A 22,304-nucleotide genomic window follows, 5' to 3' on the forward strand; every position below is an offset into this window, starting at 1 on the left:
AACAAAATAACACCTCAAAAATAATAAAAATAAGGATTAAAAATTCAAGTGAAACTAGAGATCTCACAAGTTTGATTTCTCTATTAAACATTATTTTAAAGAAGGCAATAAAGTGGCGGATTATCTGGCGAGAAATTGCGCTTTGGGGGAGAATAAGCTGTTTATGGACGTTGATCAGTTTCCACGAGATTTATGAGGTTTGAATAGATTGGATAAATTGTGTTTGGCCTCCATCTATAGTAGCTAGTGATTATATAGTTTTTTACTTCAGGTTTTTATGTTTTGGGAGAGGTTGGCTTTTTATTTGTTGGGATGAGATTCTTTGTTTTATTGAAGGTTTTCCTCCGCTCGAAGTGAGGGTCAATAAAGGTTAGGAGGTGCCGTCTTCTTTTTCTTTTTCTTTTTTTTTTAAAAAAAAGAAAAGAAAAGAAAAGAAAAATCCTCTAAGTTCTAACTCTAAAGGTTGTCAGTTCATATGTATCAAGCGAAAAAACACCATACAGACCAAACTTAGCAAGGCCATCTGCAATAGTACCACTTCCTTCCTTGAAAACAGGCATGAATATTTCAAAAGACATTCTTTGTGTGGACTAGTATAATCATTGGGAAAAACTATTCTGCTGCCCACTTTTGACCGCTCTATTTGACCGTTGGTCAAATTTTTTTTTTTTTACTTAATAATTAAGGAAATAATTTTAAATGTATTGGTGTATTTTTTTTTTTAAATATTTAAATGTATTAAAAAAATATGAAAAGAAAAAAAAAATAACTGGGCATACCCGCCTAGCGGTAAGAGTGGGGCGGTATAGTAGCCCCACTCATAATCATTTTGTATGGTATTCATTATGGTATGGGCTAGTGAAATATTAATCCTATTTAATTATAAATGGAGTTGGTCTATTAGACTTTCATTAGAGCCAATTAAGAAACTTGGGGGGTAGAGATTAGACTCATAAGTTCATAACCGCACACAAATGTTGAATGCTGTTCTATTTGGAGTCTAAGTTCATAACCGCACACAAATGTTGAATGCTGTTCTATTTGTTTCCATGGAGACAATAAACAGACGATAAGCTAATCATGTTTCTCTCTCAATACTTGCTTCGTGTAAGCCGTGCGTCAACATCCTTTTGCCTTTCGTGGATCTCCTGTCTTCCCTCTGCCCTGCATGATGCAGCTAGCTGAACCACCCATTGGCGTCGCTAGGCCAGTTTGGATCCAACCTTATAGTATAAATTGCAAGATAGTCATTGACAGCCAATCTCTAATCCTAAAATAAGAGCTCAGCATTACAATCTAGCACATACAATAAGATTTCTTGATTGCTGTCCGGGTGTATAAATGGAAGATGTTTCTATTAGAACAGATTCAGTTGTAGATGTTGTCTCATCCTGTTAAATTAAAACAGATTTAGCTTATATTGCATAGCATATGGGTTATTTGCTGAATTTGCTTGCGCTCTAATCGAAAATTAGAGTATTTAAGACAATTTGCAAGGATGTATACATGAGCGTGTATATACGTGTGCATTTAGAAAACAAGCGAGGGTCTATAAAAATTATTTACAGGATTTCTAAAAAAAGAAAGAAAGAGAACAAGCTTATTAAGACAATGCAAGAAATTGTAGGCATCTTAAGACAGAACACGATGAGCCTCTACGTTTACAGAAAATAAAGAAATTTTCAAGTTTCTTGTACAATAGCAAAACTGAATTTCATATAAACCTTTAATGATAACAGAACAATAAAAAAATACATTTGGCATAAGCATAACTAAAACATCATCAAAAACAGAAATAGAGACCATGTTTATCCCTGACAGACAGTTGTGCATCTCGGCAGCCAACCGAGTAAACAATCACTTTATCTCCAAAGTGAGTGCACTAAAAAACAAAGACGCTACTGCCAACTTAATAACAGATGCTACATTTTATATCCAAGGCAAGGCTTGGAAATAGAAGCAGGAACAAAAAGCCATTCCTTAGGGTTTTTAGATACAATACGATAACATAAAAATTGTTCTATACAACTAATATCATTTAATCACATAATAATTTCAATATGCTCATGTCTACACTAGTAATGATAAAAATATCTCATTTCAATGTTTAGATATGGAGAATAGTGCAGAAAATAACCGATGTATCTTTTTCGTAACAAAATATGCAATTTTCTCAAAACTCAACCTCGATTAGTTTTAGGTAAAGTTAGCAGATGTGCACCGCTTACTTGACTTTTACCACTAAATTACCTCACAAAAGTGCCCATCGTAAATCAATTGACACCCAAACATAATTAACACGATCTATGAGTTAACATAACTGGTCATGCTTTTAAGAATAAAACAGATCATACTAAAAATTCTATGACAACCCCAATTCACCTATGACCCGAATTTAGCAAGACCCATCTATCCAATTCGATTTCTTATGAGTATTTTCAAAATTCACTTAGCAGGTCAAATCCCTTCATCTCCAAAAGCAAATTCGTTTTGACGTTGTTTTTTGTTTAAAAACGACGGTGTTCGGCTTCACAATGGGTTGGGCTTTGGGCTGAACTTATAACACAAAAACTGGGTTATGACAATATCGATAGATCACTACTCTTAAAAAACAAGTTCGAGGAATATCAAATACCATAAAAGATTTGAACGTGTCGTCTTTCCTGGCCTGCTACTAGCTAGTTGCAGGTATTACGCGGATTAGCAGGTCACCATTCGACAATAATAATAATAATAATAATAATAATAATAATGGTGATGATGATGATGTTTATAAATTTTTAAAGTACCAAATTAAAGTGGAAAGAGATGGCGGAGTAAGAGACAAAAGGATATTGTCGCCATTCACCCTTTGTGACGCAAAAAGATTATGATTAGGGATGGCAATATGTGACACGACTCGTTAATTGATATACTTGCGGTAGCAACATGTGGCATTGATTTTGGTGGCTGTCACTGTAGTGCTTGATTCATTTTAATTATTGTCTTTGCATGTGAAAATGTGATCTTGTTCTTAATTATTGTTTTTCCAGAAACTTGCTTTATTAATTATGTTCAGGTATTTGGAGCAATCTTAAGTGATCATTAAGTAGGAAAATAAAAGTTTTCATTTGTCATTTATAAGCTTGATTAAAGGAGGAATCATTCAACTCCAAGAAAGAATATCGACACTAGTACTTGAGAATTTTTTAAAAAAATAAAATTGTATTGTCAGCGTATCAGTTTGTGATGCAAAGTGCATCTTCTTTTTTTTTTTTTTTTTTTTTTTTTAACATTGTAATTTTATGGCTACTTAACTAGCGGCCAATTGTTTTTTATTTATTTATATAAATAAATAAATTTGAAATAGTCTTAGCTTTCCATCCAAATAAGTTTGAAATAATTTTCAAACATTTCTTGCCACTGTGTCTCCTATGAGCCGAGAGTCTGTGTCAGGTGCAAATGCCAGTGTGCGACGGAGAAGGAGAGGGAAGTTCGTGGTGCCTGGGTTTGCGAGAGGTGGCGCCAGTGTGAGGTGGTGGAGGTGCAGTGGCCTGGGTGGCGGCATACGACAGCGCAAGTGGAGAGAAATGGGTGAAACTCATTTCGATTGGGTTACCACAGGAAGAGAGAATAGCGCGTGGGGGAGATCGGTAGTGGCTGCTTTGTTGCCGGCGTGAGACGGACTCGTCGGTGGTAGCGGTGAGGCTGAGTGGCCACGTATGGCGGCACAAGTGGAGAGAAATGAATGAAACCCATTTCGGTTAGGTTACCAAAGAGGAGAGAGAGAGTTGCACAGTGGCCCCTACCAGCTTAGACAATTCAATTACATGAAAAATTAGGAAAGTTTATATATATATATATATAGATCAAAATTAGTTCAGCTTTATTATTCTTCCTTGGAAGGGAAAAAAAAAAAAAAAATCTTCCTTGAGAAAGAGGCATGGGCTCCAAGGCATGCATATAATATATTTAACTTGTTTAGTGTGATTCTGAATTAAGAAAAAATTTATTTATCATCATTTTTTTTTATCATCCTCTCAGCATCCTATGATATAGTATTAGATGATAGGTTCATAAGTAAAATATAATAAATAATCTCCAATCATCTAATGCCACATCATTAAATGATGAGATGATGATAAGAATTGAGATGATGAATAGCGTTACTCCCGAATTAATGGCGTAAAAGATTTTAGTATTGTATGTTTTCCTTGACATGATTGGTTTTAGGTTAATTAATGGTACTTAGTTCATGATCCGTTCAATAAGATTATACATATATATATATATATATATATACACACACTAGCATGCCCCTTGTACGTAGCATCTGGTTGGAGGAAAAAGAGTCTTAAAATCTCTTCGCAAAAGCATATAATAGTAACAATTCATGAAATAAAAACTCTTTAAAAATAGATTCTGAACAACACCTAATTAAAAACACAATTATTTACATAAATGAGCCAACATACAAAAACACCATTCAATTGACAAGCTCGTGAGAGTTGCATACCAAAATCACCAAATTTATAAACACAATTTTTTTACGTAAATTTGGTTTCACTCACACCGCCTCAATGCGTCGGTGTAAGGATCTCTAAGATCTCACTTGTTTCTGTTTGTTAAATTGTCTCATCACCATTTTTTTAAATATTTAAATAGATATTACATAATACTTGTTTAGTTCGATTTGGTTTTGTTAACAGTTAAATCGTCTCATCGTCAATTGTTTTTATATCTAAACATATATTATATAGTGTTTATTTCGTCTGATTTGATGATTAGTTTCATCCAAGTTGATGCATGTCTATTGTCCCATTATTTCGAATGAAGGCTAACCCAGATTATGTGTGTGATGAGTTTTCTACACAACTTCTAAAAATCCAAAGAACTTCAACTAAGAAGAGAGACGAAAAAGACTCATACCCACGTAACAATGAGATTCATAGGCAAGAAGAAAAATTCCAACGTTGAATAACCCAGAAGTTTGTGTGAGAAAATGATAAGTAAAAGACATTGAAAACACGAGAAAGTGAGAGGAAAGAGATTTCGACCAACCTTTGGATAAGAAGAAAGCTGTAAAGAAACAAGTGAAACACTGTAAAAATGCACTTTACATAGTCGGTGAGAGAAAGAAAAATACAAAAGGATGGGAATTTGAGAAAACAGATGACAAAATTGGATGAGAAAACACTATTCATCATATACAGAGCATTCAGGGGCATAACTGTAATAACAATCAATTACACATGGGCATAAGTGGAATAGAATTAAAGTGTCAAACAAAAACATTATCCATTCCTATTCATATGCCTATAGCCGGTTTTAATATATAAGGGATATATCCTCATGTTTTGCTACATATTATTTTAACCCTTTTTAATGAGATTTGAGGTGTTTAGAATTCTATATATGATTTAAATTACAAGCTAATTATAATCCTTGATTCGTGAACGAAGTCATTCTTCACAATATCATTTGTATTTTTTTGTAACTAATAATAATAATAATAATAAATAAGACCCTCGGGATTACCCACATGCAAGACCCATGGCGAAAATATATATATATATATATATATATATATATATATATATATATATATGATATTGACAAAATTTCTTAAAGTCTATACAACTGGTTGAATTAGTAATTAATAAGATTAAATCGGAAATTTCAAATGCATGGAACCATGGCCATACATGATCAGCAAAGATTATAAAAAGATAGTATCTATCATATAAATTATTAAATATTGGTTAATGTAAGCATCTATATATATAATGCTTAAAACAGAAAAGTTTTGGTCGATTGCATGCAAGTCGATCTGGAAGCAACTTCAAGAGCATTAGATTCATCTCTTGATCTATTTGCTATAATTTGCGTCAATGGAGACTTCAAAAATGAAAATACTAATGATATCTTGGAACAAACAATCAACAGCCAATTATGTCTCTCTCTCTCTCTCTCTCTCACTAACTACTTGGTTTTCTACAAGATGTGAAAATAGAGCGGGCGGATGTTTTTTTGTATTTAAATCCTAAAACAGAGCAAAGCAAAGTACTACACATTTTGAAATACAAGAAATACACATAATTAAACGCGTATGAATAGTCGTTTTGTTCCTTTTTTTTTTTAGTACTGCCATTTATCTTATTAAGGTTTTAAAGAACATTGTAATGAAATTAGGCCTTGCTTGGTTACGCAGTTCAAATGAGATAAAATATTTTATTAAGAGTTGATAAAATACTGTTATAATATAAATTTTTAATACTATTTTTATTTTGAGATTTGAAAAAGTTGAATTGTTTATTATATTTTGTGTGAATATTTGAAAAAATTGTAATGATTATATGATAGGAGATGAAATGAGATAATTTGGTTTATGGGAAGCATAGAAATTAAATATATAAAAGAGAAATAATTTTTACAATCTTAAATGTGCAAGCTCTGCTCACTCTCCTTTATGAAAAAGTAGTTAAATTTGAGACCTTCATGAAAAAATATTTTTTTAACGATGGACCCAATTTTTTTTTTTTTTTTTTTTAACAAGTGCACCTGTACACATCCTAGTATTGTAAATATCATTACTCTATATAAAATGAGAAAAATTTGATTTACATGCCGGTGTGGATAACCCGGGACGAATCAAGATTTATGTAGAGAGGAGTTGTAGGATATAAAAAATTTTGTATATAACAAAAATTAAACGATTACTTAAAAGCGTGAAAATAAGTATATAAGGAGTTTCAAGTCTGAATGTAAAATAAAAAATAAAAATATTTAACATGCCAATTGATATCAATGTTCTTTCAACAAATAAAAATAATTAATTATCACATTGCTTTTGATCAATATAGACTATCAAATAATTTATAAGAAAGTCATCATTTATTTTGTTTCGAAACTTTATCTTAACAATTTTAAAAACTGAAAAAGTTTGTTTAATTTATTTTTATTTCGAAACCAAATCTATCCATGTTTATGATTTAAAGTTTTTGGCTTGTCCATATTGTTCAATTTAAATTTTCAAAATAAAAGGTGAAGAAAATGACTCATGAAAGTCATATTATGATATTCAAAACTAATTTAAACGTACATATAACATAATAAATCAAATTAAAAAATTATGTTTTACGTAGTGAATCAATGGGCATATATATGATTTTATGGAGAATAAAACATACTTAGGATTAAAAAAACTCACATCTAATAATATTTTATTTTTATTTTACATAAATTTATATTAAATTAATATAAAAAGTCAAAATTCTTGGGGGGCCATGGCCCCTTGCCCTTCTGCAACCTAAATTCGTCGACATGGATAATACACTTAACAAATGCTGGTATGATATAATTTGATTTGGAAGAAAAATTTTAAAATTTAAATCTTACAAATTAAATTTTACCATATAAATAATGTAGACGATATATTTTATACAACGACTTACAAATAGAATAATTCATAAAATGACCCACCATTGTTTTTTTCTTCTCATGTCCAGTATGCATTCGTTCGAGATGGTCGCATTGTTTGTGCAATATAGATATGTTAATGTGCATGTGACGGTAAGGCTATCCAAGGATTCCAAACGCCAGGATTTGATTATGTGTAGTGTAAGCGTCCAGATGAAGATAGCTGGCCACAGATCATGCGGAGACTCCCTTGTCATCTTAGTCATCATTAGGTATTAATTTGTTATTTTAAAAGGTATAGTCTATATCTACCTTATTATAATAAATGACTATCTAACTGTGAGAAATAATTTTTGTTATTTTTTCGTTAACTTTTCTTGTTTTTCTGTTAAGTCCGTTAAGTTATGTTTTACCAAAACGTCCTTAAAACTCTTGATCATTTGACATATAGTACCTTTGTAGAATTTAATGAAGGATCCAGTTTTACCAAAAGGTCATTAATACCTTTGACCATTTGACGTGTAGCTCCTTTATAAAATTTAATGAATGATCATGTTTTACCAAAATACCCTTAATAGCCCCGCGGCGCAAATGAATTGACGTCTATTTTTCATGTCATTTTTGTTCTGATAGTGTACTCATTTTCCTTTCTTTTTGTTTCAATTTGTTTAAATAAAAAATTAAAATGATTTTACTCTTTAGAACAGAAACGCTTTAGAGCATTCTTAGTGTAAAATCCAACTTTAAGTAAATTTAACTAATAAAATACCTAAAACACTCAATATATAATATTAATTATTAATTTAATTAGAATATAATTAATATTAATATTAATATTGAATATTATTAATTTGATTAGAATATAATTATTATTAATATTTTAATTAGTAGAACTATAAAATGTGATAAAAATAAAAATTAAAAAAATTATTAAATTAATAATATTTTATTATTATATAGAGACTAAATAGATAATCCAATATGAATACAAACCAATGCTCATACTTTGCTGAAGTTTAGATTTTTTTTAATCTTGATTTATATATATATATATCAAGATTATTAGTGACCATTATAGTCGTTGTTAGTGTGTATATATATATATATATATATATATCTATTCTATTATAATAAGCGGCTACAAGCTGCTACAGTAATAAATAATAGATTTTGTCCATCCGTTTATTGTTTTCACGCCAATTTTAGCCTTATATTCTCACGTTTTGTGTCCGTTTATGTGAGGGTAATTTTAATTTTTAGGGTATCTACGAGAGGGACACGAAGAAAAACCTCAGTCGATCTCCATTGCAGTAGATCTCCGTCAATTGTTGCTCTGTAAGTATTAGGGATATTACTGCTCCATAACCGGTTGCTCTATAAATTTTACAATGCCCTAACCTAGAGATTTATTTAATATATTTTTAATGCATTTAGGGGCTAATGTTGCAAATCTAGTTGTGATTATATATGGTGTTGAATTTGGGTTAGAGTATGAGGAGAGCGAGAGTTTCATGTTACAAAAACGCCTTATTTAATTATAAATGCTTTGGATCACGACACAATTAGAAAGTATGCAATGCAGTAGTTTAATAAATGGATTTAGATTTTTTTTCCTTGCATGTCGTGGTTTTCTGCAATATTGGGTTTATCTTTACACAAATATTTTCTTCTAAGACCCTCATATTCTTAATTTCTTCTAATTTTAATTTTCAGTAAGAATTTTTTTGTAAGTATTGTTGGGTCATGAAGCCTTAGGCAGATAATGACATAGAGCCTTTACTTTTTTATTTGTCTTGTATGAATTGTCTATGGGAATAAATGACATGTCCTTGATTTTGGAAATGATCGATTTTATTATCCAAGTACATAGGCTGCTTGGAAACTTGGTTAGAGTGCTTAGAACATGTATTGTGTAGACCATGAGGGGTTCATAAAGTATTGGGCAATCATTGGCGTGAGGCTTCTTCAAAATTTAATTTTCCACATATATATTGCAGGAAGAATAGATATACTGTTGTTTTGGTTTAATTTTTTTTTTTAAATCTTTACTTATAAAAAAATGTTTTTTTTTTTAAATTTTATGATGTTTTAAATCATAAAATGCAGACTGGTGGTCTGTAGTTTTGTGATGGAAGTTTTAATACTCATATTTTTAACATGCTTTGTATCTATCCCATGTGAAAAACAAATTCTCAATTATTCATACTTATAACAAAAAACGTTATTCCTTGAGCAACTGGAAAGAGTTCTTCAAGGAAATGAAACTTCAATAAGGTGTTGACAACTTGTTCCTTTCAAGACTGTTTTGTTCACAGATGTAATTTAATGACCAGACGTTGCGCTACCTACAATAGTTTAAATCAAGTTACTCTTTTAGTGTGAAAAATAAACACGATTTATTATTTGATGGAGTGAAGATGAGCTTTTATTCAGGAGTCGAGATCAGTCATGATTAAATTGTTTTTTTTTTTTAAATTGGCATGATTACGATGAAAAATATAACCTTGTTCTTGTATTTAATGTGATTTGTCTCTGGGTGCCAATTGTATATTTGAATGTAAAAAAAAAAAAAAAAATCTGGATTGGTTTTTCTTGCTTAAGCAAGTTACAATATTAAAAGTTGTTTCTTTATTTATTTAATTTTAATTTTTGTGGAGAAAAAGATGGAGTGAAAGAGTTTTAACTGAAATAATTAAGTCAGGATTTATTCTAATTAAGTCAGGGTGTCTCTTTTCATCTTGTATTAAGTTTATATGTGCTTGAGAAAGTTGTTTCCATGCTGATATGCATGTGTATGATGACCAGGCACATTTGCCTCCCATATTCAGAGACAACATGATTCAATACCTTCAGTTATAATCATTGGTAGTGGTATATCGGGTGCACATATCCCCAATGATGCATCATTTAAGGTCATCATATGTAATACAGTATATCTCATTTTCTTTACTAAAAGCTTTAGGTAGGCAAGACTCTGTCCTGCTTTCTGTAATTTCTTAATATCGTCAACTTATTTTTTCAGGTGATCTTGCTAGAATCAAGGGATAGATTTGGCAGTCATATTCATGCAGATTACTCATTTGGTTGTCCAGTAGAAATGGGAGCATCATGGTAAGTTCACTTATTATTTTTTGTGAATCTCTTTCCAAACTCTAGATGTTGTTAATACAAATGGATTAATTGGTTATGCAATGAAAATTAAATGTTGTTTTTATCTATAAATTCACAATGCTCTGTTAGTTCTTGTGGCACACTATCCAATTTATTTGCTCTATTATCCATTGCTCATGGGCTATCTCTGCATACTGGTATCAGCTTTAGCATCAATTCCCCTCTTCTTGATTCAATTCTATTATTTATAGTCCATTATCTATAGTTCAATTTTTATTTTCACTTTTTTTTTAACAGATACTTCATAAGATCCTTGAAATATAAAAGACAACACAATTTCTTTGTGCTTAAACACATCTGGAAATTAATGCCACCCTAAATGTTTCATCTCAATTAATTGTTGCTAGATGAATTAATGTTTCTTTGTTACTTCTGTTTTTTGTATCTTCTACAATACTTTGTTGTTTAAAGCTCCCTGAACAGCAGCTTCCATAGGGCTGATAACTCTAGCTAGATGAATAGCTGCACTTGTTCTATACCATTCACATTTTTTTAAGTTACAACAATAATGATTAAGTTATATTTTAACTTTGATTTATTTACTTATTTCTTTCTCTTGCATAAAACTTGAAAAAGTAAGGCAGGAATCCAAATCCAAAGATGAATCTTTGAGGAAGCTAGAAGAGAACTTATAGAACCTTGAGAGCACGGCAAAAGTCAGAGATCAGAGTCATAAAAATCTACATGAGAAGATAAAAAAAAACTTGAAGGCCAGATTGAGTTGAAGGCAGCCATTCCCAACCAATATGAGAGCAACTTTAGGAATTATCTGAGAGATTGAAGGGGAGGGAAGAAGTTTGCAGTAATCTCCAGCAAAAGGTTGTTTCCCACTTGAACTATAGTACTAGCTAGATAATTATGTTTTATTATTATTATTATTATTGCTAAATTTGGATTATTTTTCCTTACGGTCAAAGAGTTGGAGACCAAAATCGTAGAATAACAGCACTCAGTATATGCATATTTTCAACAAAAGGTTTGTGTATCTCTAAAGTGTGAATCATTTATAAAAAAGTCACTGCTATTATACTGTTTGTTTTTTTTCCTAGTCATGTTAATCAAAATTCTTATTATTTCCATCAGATTTTGTAGCTTTTGTGAATTCGAAGGTGGCTCTTTATCCTTGCCTCTACAAAGGGAAGTCTTGAAATGTGGTTCGTTCATTATCTCCTCTATACATGGATATTATTTACTAGGCCTACCTGAATTATTGATAGGATGCTATAAATAATATCAATTATCACTAAGTGTAGTTTCATGTGGGTCTCATACTCGGTGTCGTTGGGGAAGTTGTGACCATTAAAAACACGTTAGTCCTTTTGTCTTTCTAAATTATTAGCTTCTGGACATGTCTCCTACTGTATTTACAATCATGTGATCGTCTTGTCTGGGAATTGAAAGAGTACTTCTAAAAAACATACATTTTTATAAGAGAAATAAATTAAAATAGAAAGCACATTAAGGAATAATATGATCTAGGGCTGCACAGAGATCCGACCTGACCAAATTTTGGCCCGACCCGATCCAACCCGCAGTGAAGTCGGTTTTAGCTCGACTTGACCCGACCCGTAAATGTCGGATAGGGTTGAACCCGTTTGTCTTGCTTTTTATTGTCTTTCTCACCTGTTCACCATCATTTGCAGACCCATGCCCCTTCCTTGCTCCTTTGCAAACTCAGCCTCTCCCAGTGGGTTTCGGAGCGATATGGTGGAGACTCCCACATTGTCCGTTCCTCCTCTTCCTCTTCCTCTCCTCTGCAGCTCAGCCTTTACCTCCCAAACCCACCCTCCCTCTGCAGGTACACCTTGAGGGGCTCCACGTAGTCCTCGAAGCCGAGGGTGGTCAGGGCCTACCGCACGCAGATCATCGCTGTTGATCATCGCTTCTACCTCTGGAACTTGTCAGATGCCTCACTAGTGATGAAGCTTATGATGTATTTCATTTTCTTTGTGATGTATTTCATTTTCTTTGAGATCTAGTTCAAGATCTATTTAATTTTCTTGGAAATCATCGACTACCTTCACCTCGGGAGGAAGCAGAGGCTTTGCTTGATTTATTCTCAGAGAAAAATGTAAAACTGTTGATTTCTTGGTGGGTTTGATTAGCAATGGGGAATCCGTCGAAGATTGACGGGTTTTTGCGAGTAGCTCGTTCAAAATCTGTCGAAGATCGACGCAAAATCAAATCTGTCAGTGATCGGTTTCAACCGACATGAGAATTATCGAACCCGTTAGATGGTCTGGACCCGATGAACCCGACTATTGTTGGGTGAATCCAATCGGGTCATGCAGGTTGATCGGCCCATTGGGCTTTTTGCACAGGCCTAATATGATCAATCCGACACATAGGAAAATCTCCCCTTCACATAAAACCCTTTTTGTTCCTGTACCTGTGTTGGTTATTTTGATTCCTTCTTTTATGCTTGTTGGTGGTGTGTTCTTGATTTTAGTTCTCGATTTCTTTGCTTTGTTGGGTCTGCGAGGTTTGCTTGGAGCATTTGCTATAGATAGAGAATGTTGCATCACAAACTTCACATAGAAAGAGTGGATGATTCAAGTTGCTACAGACCTTGACCGATTCAACCAACAGCAACACAAAAACTTCAATATTGTCTCAATTGATTCCATACATGATGGCACAAAATAAAACTAAAGAAGTCACATTTGAACTAATGTTTTTGTTAGACTTGTAACAAACTTGTCCTAAACAAGTTTCCTAAAACTATCAATATGATAAATATGTATTACACTATGTTGAATTTTGAACTAATGTTTTTTTTTTGTTTTTTTGTTTTTTTTTTCTAATCTATGTAAACATGTAATTATTATAATCCACTTAACAATCATTATCCAAAAATATTTGTTAGAATTTACATTTTTTCCTTATGCATGAAATTATTGTTTGAGGTCATTTTTTTATGAAAAGCATATTATTTTTTTAAAATAACCATTTCACCCAACTAGGTAAACGTGCTTTGCATGTTGCTCCTTTATACATTATACGTAGGATTAATTACAAGAAGCTATTATACATAGGATTAATTACAAAATTAGTACTTGAGTTGCAAATCGAGGTTTAAGTTTTTTAAAATTGATACTTGAATTTAAAAAAACTCACAAATATTAATTAGGTATTTTCATCAATTTCCAATTAAAAAACTAACGATACGCTATATGTCAGCCTTTGATTGGTTTACACGTGGGATTAGTACGTAATAACATAATCTTGATCCCACATGTAAACCAATCAAAGATTGACATGTGGTAAAAATCTCCTATTTGTTTTCTAATGGGAGATCGACATAGATCATATGAATTAGCTAGTTGGGAGTTTTTTAAAGTTCATGTAACAATTTTGCAAAAGTTGAAAACTTAGGCATCGATTTACAAATATGTGAAAACCCATATATTAATTTTGTAATTAACCTTTTATATATAACTGAAAGAGCCATCATGTGTTGCTGGTGCTAAATACTCAATTGAGAGAAATGGCTCTGCTACTGCAAGCATGGCAAGAACTACACAAAGAAGGGATCACATATTATGATTGTAAGCTCCTGACATAATTGAAAAAATTGATACCCGTTAAAACAATTGACGGTGGTCATACTTTTTTGTGTATAAATAATTATTTTATATTGTATTTTTAAATGGTAAAGATAATATCTTTGGATGTGACTGCAAGGTTATCCAAAGATTCGAAACACCAGGATATAATTAAATATGTCAAGTGGTCCAGGTCAAGAGGGCTAGATGTCAAGGCTCTCTTTGTCATCTTGCACGCTATATTATGTCATTCGGCATCTTGTAATTTTAGAAGATATTATTATATATGGTATTTGCCTGAAGTGTTGAAAAACTAAAAGCCATTATATCTCACCGAAAGAGCCAGGCTGCCAGTGCTAAAACTTGAGAGGAAATGGCTCAGCTACCATGGTTGCTACAATCATGGCAAGAGCTGCACAAAATACCAGTCAATCCCTTCCTATCTCTTCTTTTCATCTTTTCATTTCTATATGTTTTTAAACGTATACTCAGAAGTGGCAAATCCAATTTACCTCCATCCCCACCAAAGCTGCCAATCATAGGCAACCTTCACCAGCTCGGCACACTCCCACATCGCTCTTTTCGATCCCTTTCTAAGAAGTATGGCCCCGTAATGCTCTTACACTTGGGTCATGCTCAATCCCTTGTGGTATCATCTGCAGATATGGCCAGAGAAGTCATGAAGACACATGATATCACTTTCTCAAACCGGCCAAGAACTACGGCTGCTGACATCTTACTATACGGTTGTACAGACATAGGGTTCGCATCCTATGGTGAATATTGGAGACAAGCAAGGAAAATCTGCGTCCTCGAACTTTTGAGCCTCAGAAGAGTGCAATCATTCCAATATGTAAGGGAAGAAGAGGTTCTTTTATTAACAAATAGGATACGTGAGTCGTGCCTCAAACAAACTTCTGTTAATCTAAGCGAAATGTTCTTTGCAACCTCAAACAATATAGTCTCTAGATGTACGCTTGGACAGAAGTATGAAGGAGGAGATGGTAAGAGCAAGTTTGGACAGCTAGCACGAAGGGTAATGGTGCTATTGACAGCATTCTGCGTCAGAGATTTTTTCCCTTCTCTAGGATGGATTGATGTTCTAACCGGACTAATCCCAAGTTTGAAAGCCGTCGTTAGAGAAATTGATCCATTTTTAGATCAAATTGTTGAAGAACACAAGAAAATGAGAAGCGATCATGATCATGACCAACCAAATTATAAGAAAGACTTTGTTGATATTCTTCTGCAACTTCAAGAGGACGGTATGCTTGACTATGAGTTCACTCAAGACAACCTCAAAGCAATCTTACTGGTATCGCTCTCTGTCTCTCTCTGATCTCTGTCTCTCAAACACTTTGACACATCCACACACACCAACACGCAATCACGTGTAAAGTTTTCTTTTTCAACAATTTCAGGATATGTTTGTGGGAGGAAGCGAGACGTCTTCAACGACTTTGGAATGGTTAATGGCAGAGCTCATAAAAAATCCAAATATTATGAAGAGAGCACAAGAAGAGGTGAGAAGAGTGGTGGGCAACAAGTTGAAGATAGATGAGAATGACATCAATCAAATGGTTTACTTGAAATGTATTATCAAGGAAACGCTCAGACTCCATCCAGCACTTCCTTTTTTGGTACCTCGAGAAACATTAGCAAGGGTGAAATTTGGCGGTTATGATATATCCCCAGAAACAAGAGTATATGTCAATGTATGGGCAATCCAAAGGGACCCTGAAGTATGGGAGAGGCCCGAAGAGTTTGTCCCTGAGAGATTCATAGACAATCCTGTTGATTTTAGAGGCCAAGACTTTGAATTTCTCCCATTTGGAGGTGGGAGAAGGGGATGCCCAGGGTTGACATTTGCTCTCGCTTCAGTTGAGTATGTGATTGCCAACATGTTATGTTGGTTTGATTGGAGGTTGCCGACAGCTAGTGTAAAGGGGCAAGACAGCTTGGACATGGGAGAAGTTTATGGGCTCACTGTGGGTAAGAAAATTCCCCTTCATTTGGTACCAACACTACACTCTCCTTGAACCATCCATCCAGCCATTAAAGATGAGATCGATTTTGGTTACGCACGTAATATTTACTTTTTCTATAGTGGCGATTCTCCATTTGCTGACAACTGGTTATGGATGGCGGCCACATGATTGCGGCTTTTACTCTGGTTGTTATCACGATAGTGTTGATCATGAAATTCGTTTCAGTCAATATTGTATTTGCATGAAAAACTTTTTTTGTTTTTAATTTAGTTTGGGATCCTTTCTTAATAGTTGTGCTCAGGTGTTGGGAGGCATTTAAGCCATTAATTAAGCTGGCGAAGGTTGTCTTTCATGTAGTGTACACTTTATATGGCCAAAATCATGTACCGTCTATATATTTTAAATAAATAAAAAAGGAAAAATTGGCAGAGAAATTTTCATGTGTTTTTCTTGGAGCCACTACAAGAAAAAAGATTTCTTTTAGCTCCACATTTGGTCGCTAATACTATGGAAAATCGCCAGAAATACCCATTCTCGTCAATTTTTCAATCGCCGCATGTTCTTTGGAATTGTTTGCTTTTGTTTTTTGTGTAAAATCAGCGAACTGAGAAAATCGTCCCAAATAGTATGTTATTTCCGGCAATTAAGTTAGTTGCAAATAGTTAAAAATTTGCCAGAAATGTGTATTCCATTATCATAGGAAATCGTTGAGAAAAAATATTTGCGGTGATAACTTTTTGCCGCAAATACTCTAAAAATCACCGCAATAGCCTATTTTCCAACGAATATCTGTTTCGATGCTAAAAGCTTATGGGAACCATAAGGGCTTTTTGAGATGAACATTCTTCGCCGAAATTAGACATTTTCATCGATCACGAAGTCGTTGCAAGTATTTATTGCCTTTCCATCGAAAATTTTTGGCAATAAAGTATATTTGCGATGTAGGTTAATGGTCGCAAAGGATTTTCAATGACAAAGTGACCCTTTTAAGTCACCGCAAATAATCTGTTACAAAAAAAAAAAAAAAGTAGTGAAACGTTTCACTATTATCATTATCCTTATGATATCTTTTTATAGTATCATAAATGTGGATTGAAACAGATTTACTAACCTATAAACATAATCTTAAACCAAGACTTTCTGTAAGCAACTACCTAAGTTTTGAACTCCGACTACCTAAGACATTCTGTAAGCAAAATTTAAAACCAAGATTACAAAGCATCTGGATTAATAACCATTGCCATTTTCTGTGAGAAAACAAGTGCCAAAGTATAGGCATTTAAAGAGGTTGTTCTCTCCTGGTTTATGTAAAAAATTCTCCCATTTGCATTAAGAAGACCAGTATCTTTTTTATGATGATAGTAGAGATATAAACACCAGTACTTGATGAGAAAATAGAAAGATACCAATAGATCAAGTACATAGTCATTTATACCTCATGTCCAAATTTCCCAAGTGCATTGCTTCTTGCATACTTTCCCTCCCTATATACTTGGCATCTGAATCAGCAAAGGAAACCCCCAACTCCACAGACCTTCCAACACCCTAGCCAATAAAAAAAAATTACACATCTCATACAATGGCAATTGCATAAGCTGTTTTGTCCACCAACCTATCCATTCATACATGATTATATATTGCATCTTGCATATGGTGACAATTACAAAAACCATTATCCTAATTACATGTAAAACACAAAAACTAGATACATTCTGCACACACTCAGGCGAATTTCACCCTAGTACAACAAACCAATACCATCATCTGGTCGGTCCCAATGTAAATGAGTTCAGTCTAATCGAAAATGTTTAAAATATATTTCCTTCATTTTCCTTGATGGAGTAAAATCACTTTTGAGCTAAAAGTAACCAAATCGTATGGAACAGTAAAACATTCTGTCAACGAATAATACTGCATGGTATAGGACAATAACTGAATTAGGTGGCAAAGATCATGAAAGGAATGGAAACATTTCCAACTTTGCTATTTCCATATAATAGTTCATATGGTAAGCACTTAAAACTTCTCAAATATGTGTTGGATCCTTTTGTTCACTAATCAACTAGCATACAAGTGGATTGCAAAGTGTACACAAATCTTAGGGTCCTAACCCATTACAGGCATATAGTATGAAATCTTAATCAACTTCAGTATATTCTTCACCAATATTGTTGCTAGGTTATCAAATATGCTCTACTTCTGGCTTCTAAAGTATTCGGTGTACCTAGCCTTCCTCCTATTCATATAACATATTTTTATGTAGAAAGTTTCAGGCTCATCCTGGTAAACTCATCTTTCACATCTCTTTTTTGGTTTTCAATAGAAGTTTCTAAGTGTAAAACATAATTTATGGTTGCAAACAACAACTAAACAAGCAAGGCATCATGCTTTCTTGCCAAAAATGACATTATGAATAATCCCACATGCATTGGGGATGATAATCAAGTTTATCTTGAGTAAAACAATTTACATAAACTAGGAGTAGAACAAGAAAAATTATGACAAGCCATAATAAAAAATTGGATAATTAGTCCTTATAAAAAAGTCTTATAATTAATAGATATCTAAAATATACTACAATTAAGAAGTTCATAGGAATCTAAAAGTAGAATTGGGGGAGGAGGAAAGATAGATTTGGAGGGGGAGTGTAATACGTTTGTGGTGAGGGATAGTGAGTCAAAAAGAGCTGAGGGGGAGTTACAGGTTGCAGTGGAGGATGGGGGGGGGGGGGGGAGGGAATGTAGTAGTCGCTGAGAAGGAGTGTGATGGTGAAAAACTGGATGAGGGAGTTGAATGTAGCAATAGCTTTGAGGTTTTATTGGAAGAGGAAAAGGAAGCTAAGGTCGATAATCTGAAAGATTATTGTTCGGATCCTGGGTCTCGTTTGCAGTGTGATTTGGAGATGCGTAGTTTGAAAGAATTAATGGTGAGAAAGTCTAGAAGGGTGAAAGCCCAGTCTCAAAAATTAAATTTATGATAAACAAAATTATGGTGTGGAATATAAGGGGATTGGAAACGTCGAGAAGAACGTTGAGGAAATTGATTTGGAAATATGATGTGTCAGTTTTGGTGATTTCAGAACCTTTTCAAGTGGAGAAACTTCAAAGTTGGGCACTCAGTCTTAACTTTCCTAAGTTTTGCTCTAATATGGAGGTGGGAGGTAAAATTTGGTTGTGTTGGAAGGAGGAGATAAATATGGATGTTGTTGGTGTTACTAACCAATCATTTTCTGGGTTGTTTTTGGAAAATGGTGGTTTGGTTCTTGCTTCTTTTATTTATGCAAAGTGTTCCGTGTGTGAGCTTAGGGAGCTTTGGGACCATTTGAGTAGTTTCGCATGTACGGGTGTTTCGTGGGTGGTGATGGGGGATTTTAATGTCATTTGTTTGGATGAGGAATGTGTAGGTGGTAATCCAAGGTCGAGAACTGCAATTGATGATTTTAGTTGTTGCGTTAATACGTGTGGTCTTATAGATCGGAATCTGGAAGGGAAACAATTGTCTTAGTGTAATGGTCAGCAATGAATGGCTCGGAGCTGGGCAAAATTGGATAGAGTTCTGGTTAATAATGATTTTGTCTCAAAGTTTGGTGGTGCATTTGCTCGATTGTTAAGTAGGAGAACTTCGGATCACTCGCCGATATTATTGCAGGCGACATGATGTTTCGAGAGATATAGGCTGGCTCCTTTTTGTTTTCAAAACATGTGGATATCGCATGAGAATTCTTTGAAGGTGGTGGAGAATTCGTGAAAGGAGTCAATTGTTGGTGAGAATGGCTTACATACTCTAGTGGGCAACCTAAAAAGATTAAAGCAAAAACTTCGCACTTGGAATAAAGATGTTTTTGGTCGAGTTGATGGGAAGATTCGGGAATTGGAGGAGAGAGTCGAACTGTTAGAGAGAGAATTGCAAGGCCATTTTTTAGAGGCAGTGGAAGATGAGTTGCTTCTTAATAAAACGGAGCTTGACAGGTGGGTTCAAAGGAGGGATACGAGGTTAGCGTAACAAGCGAAGAAGACGTGGTTGGCTGAGGGGGACCAGAACTCTAAGTTTTCCCATGCTATAATTGTGTAGAGAAGGAGGAACTTGTGCGTGAAGGATAAGAGATTATCTGATGATACTTTGTTGGATTCGCTAGAATTGGTGCATGAGGAGGCTGTGAGGTATTTTGAGAGTTTCTTAGCGCAAGATTGGATGGGGGAGTTTCCGAATTTGGATTAGCTATTACAACTAGTAGTGCTTGAAAGTGAAGTAAGGTGTTTGAATGCGGAACCATTGGAACAGGAAGTGCGTGGGGGGGGGGGGGGGGGGTTGGCCTTTATTGAGACGGATAGTAGTCTCGGACTTGATGGTTTTGGGTCGGCTTTCTATCTAGCATGTTGGTAGGTTGTTAAAGATGCGGCCATGAGGGTGTTTTTTCTAGGTAATGAATTACCTAGATTTTATTCATCGCCTTCATTGCTCTTATTCCAAAGGTGAAGAGCCTGGCTAGTTTCGATAAGCCTTTGTAATGTTATTTACAAGGTGTTTGCCAAGTTGGTTGTTAATAGATTGTCAATGGTTCTTGATAAAATCGTTTCGCCAGAACAGAGAGCTTTTGTGAAGTGTAGGAATACTTTTGAGAATATTTCTTTAACTCAGGAGATAACAAAGCTTTTGCATTAAGTGGTCGAGGGGGGAAATATTATGTTGAAAATTGATATGAGTAAGGCATATGATGGGGTGGATTGACAATTTTGATTCATGTTTTGAAAGGTTGGATGGTTCTTTGCATGAGTAAGGCATACGATGGTTCCTTGCATGAAGCAGTGTAAAGGGTTGAAGAGCCTCACATCCGACTAGAGGAGCTTGTGGTTCATGATGGTTGGGACGTTGAAAGGTTGCAGGAGTTAGTAGGTGATCAGTTGACAAGGGACAGTTTGGTACCTTTGGGATTTTTGGGATCAGTTGTTGAAGTTAATGGATGAGTTTGATTTCTCTATTAAACATTATTTTAAAGAAGACAATAAAGTGGCGGATTATCTAGCGAGAAGTGGCGCTTTGGGCGAGAATAAGTTGTTTATGGACGTTGATCAATTTTCACAGGATGTAAGAGGTTTGAATAGATTGGATAAATTGGGTTTGGCCTCCATCCGTAGTAGCTAGTGATTATATAGTTTTTTACTTCAGGTTTTTATGTTTTGGGAGAGGAGGTTGGTTTTTTATTTGTTGAGATGAGATTATTTATTTTATTAAAGGTTTTCTTTCACCAAAAGTGAAGGTTAGTAAAGGTTAGGAGGTGCCAACTCCCTTTTTTTTTTTTTTTTTCTTCGTTAAAGAAAAGAAAAGTGCTCTAAGTTCTAACCCTAAAGGTTGTCAGTTCATATGTATCAAGTGAAAAAACACCATACAGAGACCAAACTTAGCAAGGCCATCTGCAACAGTACCACTTCCTTCCTTGAAAACAGGCAAGAATATTTCAAAAGACATTCTTTGTGTGGACTAGTATAATCATTTTGTATGGTATTCATTATGGTATGGGCTAGTGAAATATTAATCCTATTTAATTATAAATGGAGTTGGTCTATTAGACTTTCATTAGAGCCAATTAAGAAACTTGGGGGGTAGAGATTAGACTCATAAGTTCATAACCGCACACAAATGTTGAATGCTGTTCTATTTGGAGTCTAAGTTCATAACCGCACACAAATGTTGAATGCTGTTCTATTTGGAGTCTAAGTTCATAACCGCACACAAATGTTGAATGCTGTTCTATTTGTGTCCATGGAGACAATAAACAGACGATAAGCTAATCATGTTTCTCTCTCAATACTTGCTTCGTGTAAGCCGTGCGTCAACATCCTTTTGCCTTTCGTGGATCTCCTGTCTTCCCTCTGCCCTGCATGATGCAGCTAGCTGAACCACCCATTGGCGTCGCTAGGCCAGTTTGGATCCAACCTTATAGTATAAATTGCAAGATAGTCATTGACAGCCAATCTCTAATCCTAAAATAAGAGCTCAGCATTACAATCTAGCACATACAATAAGATTTCTTGATTGCTGTCCGGGTGTATAAATGGAAGATGTTTCTATTAGAACAGATTCAGTTGTAGATGTTGTCTCATCCTGTTAAATTAAAACAGATTTAGCTTATATTGCATAGCATATGGGTTATTTGCTGAATTTGCTTGCGCTCTAATCGAAAATTAGAGTATTTAAGACAATT

At 34.2% G+C, this 22,304-nt stretch overlaps 1 protein-coding gene and 2 long non-coding RNA genes across 3 annotated transcripts; 2 read left to right on the forward strand and 1 right to left on the reverse strand.

Annotated features, from left to right (window-relative positions):
• Positions 1-4,120: 4,120 nt before the first annotated feature.
• On the reverse strand, positions 4,121-17,109 carry LOC121235657. The gene is made up of 3 exons (XR_005934584.1): positions 17,098-17,109; positions 10,844-10,855; positions 4,121-4,590 (listed from the first exon to the last, which is right to left on the reverse strand). It is a non-coding gene; the product is annotated as an uncharacterized LOC121235657 (long non-coding RNA).
• On the forward strand, positions 8,643-11,402 carry LOC121235656. Its single transcript, XR_005934583.1, has 3 exons — positions 8,643-8,733; positions 10,421-10,509; positions 11,146-11,402. It is a non-coding gene; the product is annotated as an uncharacterized LOC121235656 (long non-coding RNA).
• Positions 14,430-16,532, forward strand: LOC121235655 (cytochrome P450 71A1-like). The gene is made up of 2 exons (XM_041132010.1): positions 14,430-15,429; positions 15,536-16,532. Exons 1-2 carry the CDS (start codon positions 14,488-14,490, stop codon positions 16,151-16,153), a joined length of 1,560 nt encoding a protein of 519 aa, XP_040987944.1. The 5' UTR covers positions 14,430-14,487; the 3' UTR covers positions 16,154-16,532.
• Positions 17,110-22,304: the final 5,195 nt, after the last annotated feature.

The sequence above is a fragment of the Juglans microcarpa x Juglans regia genome, chromosome 6D (genome assembly GCF_004785595.1).
Source record: "Juglans microcarpa x Juglans regia isolate MS1-56 chromosome 6D, Jm3101_v1.0, whole genome shotgun sequence".
NCBI lineage: Eukaryota > Viridiplantae > Streptophyta > Magnoliopsida > Fagales > Juglandaceae > Juglans > Juglans microcarpa x Juglans regia.

Coding starts and splice junctions, on each gene's coding strand:
- LOC121235655 (XM_041132010.1), top strand. CDS start 14,488: ATGGCTCAGCTACCATGGTTGCTACAATCATGGCAAGAGCTGCACAAA. Junction 15,430..15,535: donor ACCTCAAAGCAATCTTACTG/GTATCGCTCTCT, acceptor CAACAATTTCAG/GATATGTTTGTGGGAGGAAG.